General features: G+C 36.1%; 1 protein-coding gene across 4 annotated transcripts in view; it reads right to left on the bottom strand.

The window, feature by feature from the left end:
- Positions 1-7,040: 7,040 nt before the first annotated feature.
- Positions 7,041-8,533, bottom strand: part of AKAP9 (A-kinase anchoring protein 9) — a 3,155,794-nt gene continuing 3,154,301 nt past the window's right edge. For all 4 annotated transcript variants that reach the window (XM_044067665.1, XM_044067666.1, XM_044067667.1 and 1 more), the window contains one exon: positions 7,041-8,176. In XM_044067665.1, the coding sequence (XP_043923600.1) occupies positions 8,130-8,176 (47 nt within the window). In that variant the 3' untranslated portion in view covers positions 7,041-8,129. The remainder of the gene's footprint in view (positions 8,177-8,533) is intronic.

Raw genomic sequence — 8,533 nt, 5'->3', positions numbered from 1 at the left:
AGTTCATATGAATACCATCTATTCTTGGAGAATTTCCTACGTATTGATTGTATGTCACCCTTTGTATTTCATATACTTCTATCTTAACTGTAGTGCCTCATCTACCTCTAAATTTGGCACTCTTAAGCCTTCAATAACTATTTCCATTTGTGCTGTTTCTTGATTTCCACTCTTCTCTGCTTTATTCAATTTTCATAAAATTTCTAAAATATCTGTACAAGATCTCTGGTTAGTTTTCATGTTATATGCTCCCTACGTTTGGCAACAACCCTTTCTACTTTCGGTTTCCCAAGTCATTGTGCTAAACATTTTTGCACTCTAGAGTTATTTTCAAAAAATGGTTTCTTATCAGCAATTTTTCTAAATCCATGCATATTATCCAGATACTTTTTTTTTAAGTAGTCTACAGTTTTGGCTCTTCTTGTTCTATGGAATTCCCCTTATTCTACAATACCTTAACCTTTGTCAGCCTCTCTAAATAAGTCATTTTTCTTCATACCATATTATTTTCTGACAAAATTTCTGTCTTCTCTAAAAAGTCTCAAATAATTTCAACTACCTATTCCTTAAATTCCTCTCTTTTTAACAAATAGATGGGGAAACACCAGTGTCTCATTTTTACTTCATTACCCTGCATTTTTTATCTTAGTTGCTACTGGCACATGATCTTATTTTTTACTGGATGTGTGCTGAAGCTTTCAGTTAAATGCAAATGTTCCCATAAAATATAATTTATTCTAGGCCAGTTATCGTATCTTGGGGAATATGCGAGTTCCTGCTACTGAAGTCACATCTTCCATACCAAATATTTTCATACATTTCTTCAGATATCTACCACTTTTTGTTATATTTTCCATTCTAGGTCCCACAAATACATCCTCAAATCAAGTTCCTGTCCCCACTTATTAGTAATACTCTCTGCTGAAAACTAATTATTTCTCCCAAAATTTTCCTAGCCTGCACAATAGCAGTTTAAGGTGGAATATAATCCTTCCTTGTTGCAGCTCTTTTCTACCACAAATCTACCATAATTATCTTCTTTCCTCTTCTATCACTATTAGAGCTTCTCTAGCAATTAGTATATGTACTTCTCTTCCCCTTAGTCCCTGATACTCTGCTGAATATCCTTCCTGAAATCGTTTCTTTAACAAATTCATACTCACTTCTTTCCACTGCTATTTTTGCACTCTGCAATTCTTAATATAATTCAACACATTATTTTTTGTCTATATCTGTGAGGTCATTAACATTACAAAATAATATGTATAGTGTAATTGTTACAATAAGACATTATTATTTCCAACTGTTATATACAACAACTTTTCTAAATTCTATTTCTGGCTTTTGTGATACATGCACACTAATGATCTTTTATACAGCTGTTTCTTGTCATCTCCATTTGATCCTATGTCAAATTTTACAGGATTTTGATTTAATGAAAACACTCAAAAAACAAACCCACCCCCATAACCTATTAACTTAAAACAAACACACAAAACAGTGTGTACAACTTCAAATAATGAAGTTTAACACTCCTGCTAGGAACAATTGCCCCAAATGTACAGCTGCACATACAGGCATTGCCTAACCTAAAATTAGGGGTATCTACGTTAAGACATATGTTACAGCCTGTTCGCCTACTTACACTAATTGCTGTCTGTTCTTACCTGTTCCCATCAAAGATGTGAAAATCAGCTTGTGTGGTTTCATAAAATATTAACTTTTAGGCTTAAAAATATGCTCTGGCTTTTACTGCCTAGCAGTCAGCTTGTCTCCTTGGAAACACAAAATGTACAGCTGCCCCCCAGCTGCACACTTCTCCACTCACACTGAACATTTATTTACCAAAGGAAAACTTCATTGCATTCAGTGTGCTCTACTTGCTTACACATACAAAAAAACTTATTAGATTAAGCCAAGGGCCTTAATCCAATTTCAAGTATGCAAAAGTAAGAGAAAACATATCAACTCTACATATAATGTAATCTGTGCACTTCTACACCCCACCTCAACAACCCAAGATTACAGCATATTAATAAACCTGCTTTTGTCTTTTCTTTATTCTGTTTTCCATTGTAATGCCTATATTTCTTAAACCTAAAAAAGAAGAAAAATCACATACAATAACTGGAAATGCTTTACTATATGACATCAAATGGTTTATATGAATACCATTAACAAAAAAATTATTTACAGTTACTTTTTTTCTTTCCTTTTACTGTCCTTCCATACACTGATAACATGGTGGGGTATACACTTTTCAGTCCCCCCACAAGTTTAGTAGAGTCAACAAAAGTCCAATCTTTCACTTTTCTTGTACAGCCATATTTCACAAATGTAATAAATGCTTCAAACTCACATTTATTCATTAATTTCCGTATTGCTGGTCTTCCTCCTGTTCATATCCATCTCTCAACCAGAGACTCCGGTTCAAGTCCAAGGTACTCCCAATTCGTCTAGTCAATTCCTTTGCTCTTTTCTCTCTCAAGCATTTTTCCTTTGGAACAGGTTTTGCTGGCAAAGTCTCTCTATGAGATTTACTATCAGAAGAATGAGAACCTGTCTCTTGTTTTGTACAATGGCTCACTTTTTGTTGGACAAACTTCTGTATTTCCTCTTTAGCTTGTTCTGCATCAGAATTGACCTTGATCTTCCAGGAAAAAATATTCTAAAGGAAACTGGATACAGCAGCCTGAATCCCACACCTGCTTCTCAACATTTCCTGATTTGTGAGATAAATGTGTACAGTGAATAATCCTTTTCAACACACTGCTGTTTCCAATTTTTAATATTTTGTCCTTCTGCCACAGTTTTGTCAAGATCAACTCTTTCTGCTGGTATGATTGCAACTTTACTAATACAGGTCTTGGCTGCTTTCTCATGGTCAGGTTTGGAGCATACATATGATGTGCCGTCTTAATTACCAAATCCTGATGTGGAATATCAGTCCAGATACTTATTTGTGCTTTCATAAAATTAATACAGTCTATTCCTTCAAGTTTTCTGGTATGGCAGAAAATCTCAGGTTTTCTCTCTGTGTTCTGTACTCTTAACTCTACCATGTTTTGAAACAGCTTTTCTTGAAAAGCCTCATACTCAGCCAGCCTTTTCTTCACTTCAACCTCTGTTTTTTTGCAGTTGTATCAGTTCATCTGAAAAGCTGTTTAAAGCTTCTTCCATTTTTTTACACATTTTGTGTTATGAAGTAATATACTCCTTCAAAGTTTCATTAGCTGTCAGCACATTTGATGTATTTTTCCTGTGGATTACTGGATGCCATGTCTTATACCAAAACTGGAACTTGAACTGCTTTTTGTTGAAGGACTCTTCCCAGGCAGTGTTTTCCCTTCACCTTTTCTAGTTGATTTGCTTTCAGGTTGGCTAAGCTTCTTCATTGGTGGCATCCATGCAATGTACTTACTAGACAGTACCTGACTTTACTAAAACTGGCAAAGCTACTGGCCCTTCTCTCTCAGTTTCTTTTTTCACACTGGGAAGAGATTAAATTAAGCTTTTTTTTTTTAAACAGGAAACGTCTTCACTTATGACATAGGCAGTCATACATTTATAAAAATGAAAAGCATATTGACGTATTTTCAGTTGCAAACATTATACATAACATATAATCTTCTATACAGTTATTGTCAATTGAACAGTACATAGCTCATTCAGTTCCTACCTTCCCTTAAACCTCATTCCTCTTCCAAAACAATTTTTCCAATACTCACTCTGGAGTTGTGCCTCCTTTTGTTCTCTGAGATTTCCCTTATTCTGCAATACTTTAACCTGTCAGCCTTACTAAATAAGTTATTTTACTCTTTTTTTTGTCTGTGTCTCTTTCTTTTTTCTACTCTATTTTTTTAATTCCACTTTCTTTTTATCCCACTCACTAGGTATAACTTCTGACAAAATGTCTATCTTCTCTAATAACTTTCAGATAATTTCTACAACCTATGCCTTAAATACCTCTCATTTTAACAAATAGATGGGGAAGCACCAGTGTCTCATTTTTACTTCATTACCCTGCATTTTTATCTTAGTTGTTAATGGTGGATAATCTGAAATTGTTATCTGACGTGTGTTGAAGCTGTCAATTAAATGCACATATTCCAGTTTTGTACCTTGGGGAATAATAAGTACATTTTCTGAGCTCCTGCAACTGAATTCACATGTTCCATAACCATTTTCATAAATTTCTTCAAACATCTACTCTCTTTTTTATATTTTCCCTTCTATGCCCCCCCAGTCACATCCTCACTGTTGCAAATCAAAATCCAATCCCTCCCTGAAAGTAATATTCCCTGCTGAAAGCTGACTATTTCTCCCAGAGTTTTCATAAGCTCCACTGTAGCAGTTTTAGGTGGAATATAAATACATGCCAGCGCAATCCCCCTCCCTTGCCAGTAGCCCCTTACTATTACAAATCTACCATTATTATCCTCTATTCTCACTACTGGAGCTCCTTTAGCATTTAATAACAATAATCCCAATTTACTTTTTCCCCATATATTCAGCTAAATAACCATCCTGAAATTCTTTCTTTTTCAAATTAGTTCTTCCCAAATGTGTCCTGTAGCATAGTGATTTGCAATCTGCATTTCTTAACATAGTTCACTACTCTCTCTTTTTTGTATATACCTGTAGGACCATTCATGTTCAAAGATAATGTAGAAAGTGTTGCCATTATAAGAAGTTATTATTCTCACCTGTTATGTACAACAGCATTCAGCTGAAATTAAGATGTTGATCAGTGTGCAACCATCTTGGAAGTCCAGGAAATAATTATTTTGAGCTGGGGCACAGAATCCGAATTGGCTAGACATAGTATGGCATTGTAACATTTAATTCTGGTGGCTGTCCAGAAAGCAATTCCTAGAAAATGGAAATTAAAGTCTAAACCAACTGCATTTGAAGTGCTGAATATTTTAACATAGATAAAAGAAGTGGGATATTTAAAAAAGGGAAGGAGCAAATTACACAGAAATATGGAAATAGTTGGATCAATGCATGCAGAATAATGCTCTTGAAGATGAGTGAGGTTTAAGGGAAGGTAGGAATTGAGCAATTTATGTAATGTTGGATTGATAATAGGCATAAAAAAGAACATGCGATGTATAATGCATGTAACTAGACACATGTTAATATGGGCTTTATTTTATATTGATGTATGTTTGCCTATATCTTAAGTGATAATTTAATAAAGGTGCTAAAACACTGTTTTCTAGAAAAATGCAACATTTATTGCCTCTCTTATTTTATTACAAAATGTACATATTTTAAGTGCTCTGAGAGGCACAGCCACATGTGAAATTCTAAAGTCTGTTCATAGGTAAGTTCTAGGCTATCTGCCCAAGGGCATTTATAAGCCTAGCCAGAGTGTGTTGGCTTTTGTCACCCCCTTAGATTAGTTCACTGTGCCTCTGACCAGCAGAGCCATTAGTTCCCTGTGCCTCTGTCCAGCAGAGCCACTGCAGTGATCCTTGGGGTAAACGTTCTGTTTCCCATCCACACGTCAAGGTTTCTCTTGAAGAATGCTGGTGAGGGGCTCTGCCTGATGTATACTGGAATCTTGTTCCAAAGCATGGGGAGTCTCTGGGTCAGGAATCTATCCCTCCAGCACATCCTATTTATCGTTGTGGTAAGGTTTATATCCCTAGAGCGTGTGGCTCTCAGGGATTTGTTTTTTTTTTTTTGGTGGAGCATATCCATCACTTCTGGGTTGTTGGACATGGCCTTGTATGTCAAGCAGAGATCATCTCTGAGTAAGCGGCATGCAACCAAGTACAGCTGGAGTTTCTTTAGTCAGGCTGCATAGGTCATCTGTTTGAGGCCAGTAATCCTCTTGGTGAGGTACTTTTGTGGTCTTACCATCTGTTGCAGGTGTCTTGTAAGGTACATCCCAAATGGGGCATTGTATTCTATAATGGGTCTAATAAGTGATGAGTAGAGAGGCACAATAACCTCCTTTGTTCTGGATGAAAACCCTTTTGAGATTAGGTGGGCCACGTAGAAGGATTTTCTAAGGGTTTCCCTAAATGCTGTAAGGCTGTAAACAAATGAAACAAAAATAAAAGTGGAATTATCAAGTCCTCAAAATTTCACAGGAATATCTTGAAGTAGTGGAGAGAGAGTTATAAACAGTGATATTATCATTTTGAAGGTAGGAGGAATTCAGGCAGAATGGCCTTTGTAAACTGACAGTGCATTTTTTACAAAACAGAAAGCTGAAAACAAATATGTAGCATTCAGTTCTCCTCAGAGTGAAACAACCAAAAGGATAACAAAAACATAAATATGTCATGTTAGTGTGAGTTCAGATGTAATTGCAGCATGTGTTTCTTTGTAAAAGTGATATTTTCATTTTTTTGTACAAGTTAAGGCACACAAATGACATCAGAAATTATTACATTTCAAGATAAAGTGGCTTGTTTGTCTTTAAAGGTATGAGCCATGGCCAGTGGAGTTCTTCAGACAGTTATGCTAGCAATATTCCCTGAAAATTTGACAAAAGAATTTTGAACCTTTTTGAAGATACAGGCTTTTAAATACAAAGAGCAGATATAGTCAGAAATACTCAGTATTCTACCTAGCCCCAAGCAGAAGGATAAAGTCCTGACTGTGCTATAAAAAACCCATGTTCAACTAACAGCACAGGCAATGGAGGGACTGGGAAGGGGAGCATTGGAATGAGTGTCCACAATGCAGGCTTGCTAATGGTTTGGGGGGGCAGTGAGTGTTTGGCTCTGCAGCAGCATGGACTTCCTGAAAGCTCCATGCTACAAGCAGTGAGCCACTTGGATAGGGTTAATACAAATGTGGAAATTGTGAGTTTGCTTACATTTTTATCAGGCCATTGGTCATGAAACTGTTACTAATTTTTACAAACGCAATTCTTTACTCTGGTTACCTAACACACTATAAAATACAACTGCCCTGATTTTCCATGTGTAGCATTGACATCTACTGGAAAAATAAAATTCAGCATTTAAACTTTGCAAATTAAATGCAGTACTCCGAGCATAATACAAATGAGCCAAGAGTGTGTGTGAACTTCAGCGCATCTTTATTTAGTACTTCATCAAAATACCCATATATTCATAACTTCTACCTTTACAAAAATAGTTCTCTACAAATATGTCCTGTCCACAATATCAGTAGCAAATATATTGTGAATAGTGTGCCAAATTCATCAGCAACCTTGTGCAAAAGTGCTGTACACTTCAGACCAACATTCAGTACATACAAATGCCATCCATTCACCCTTCAGGTAAACAAACCATATAAATTAAATCATTTTATTTAAGTTAATATTCCACAAATATACATGTATGTTTGCATCAATTGATTGTACTGTACACAACAAAATGTTTTAGAACTGTATACTGACTGCTTATATGTGCTGGCAAGAGGATTATGGGGTATTAAAGTGAACCTTTCTTGATTTTTCTTGCAATTAAACATAAAAACACTGTTCCCTTTCCTCATAGGACTCATCTATAACCGTTTTAAAGTTTTTCTATCCGCTCCTACAATAAATACATAAAAGCAATCATAATTTTATGTTAACATAATTATCTTCCACATCTTAGCCCTCTAGCCAAATACGTCGGTTCCATAATTATGAAACGTCCCTTCAATGTGGAGTGCAAAGGGAACCTGATAAATTCTGCACATTTGGGTCAGTTACTTAAACCACTTTGTAGTGTTTATATACAAAAACTTTACTGAACAATATTCTTCTTAGCGGAAACCCAATATGAAACAGCACTGATGCTCACTTTACAATTATTCACCTTGGTGAACAGGTCATGCTCCAGTTCTTGTCCTACACAGATGCTAGAAAAGGTCAGACTGCAGAATGAAGCAAGATCAGCTTGCCAGTCTCCTGGACAAATCTCAGCTGCTGCACCTTCTTTGGGAACTCATGAAACCTTTATTAAACATCACTGTAGCACTCTCACCAAGGTAAGCAAGCTACATTTTCTGCCTTTTATCACCAAGAAAGGTACTCTTTAAACTTCTGCACTATGTTGGTCCCACAATGTACACATAATACAAAACACAAGCGCAGCTTTATAAAAGACAGTTCCAGGTCTTTGCAATGGTTGAAATGGTTTCATCTCTGTCGTTCATCTTCTTATACCATGCTGTAAATGAGCATATGACGACGATGACCCTGTGACAAGGAAAAATAATTCAGTACTTTAGATGCACTATTCCAATAAATGGCATTAAGCATATTACTTGGTTACATAAATATTAAGTCATTTCAAACTGTTTAACATTTAAAAAAATACTTCACTTTCAGATAAAAGCATCTGACACCACCACTGAACCAACATTAGGCAACATTGTCACCTATTTATCTTAACTTTTTTTTTTTTACTTGACCCCAGGACCTCAACTGATGGCTCAACTACCAGCATCCAAATGGAGCAGAAGCCTGGCATTCCCTGGCTAGGCAGTAGCCCTATGGCTCATTCACTCCTGACTGAGAATCAAGAAGGACCTTTTGTCCCATGCCAAGAGTCAG

The sequence above is a fragment of the Protopterus annectens genome, chromosome 3.part1, assembly GCF_019279795.1.
Source record: "Protopterus annectens isolate FY-2018-M chromosome 3.part1, PAN1.0, whole genome shotgun sequence".
NCBI lineage: Eukaryota > Metazoa > Chordata > Ceratodontiformes > Protopteridae > Protopterus > Protopterus annectens.
The sequence above is the reverse complement of the archived record's forward strand: the minus strand, read 5'-3'. Positions and strand labels throughout refer to the sequence as shown.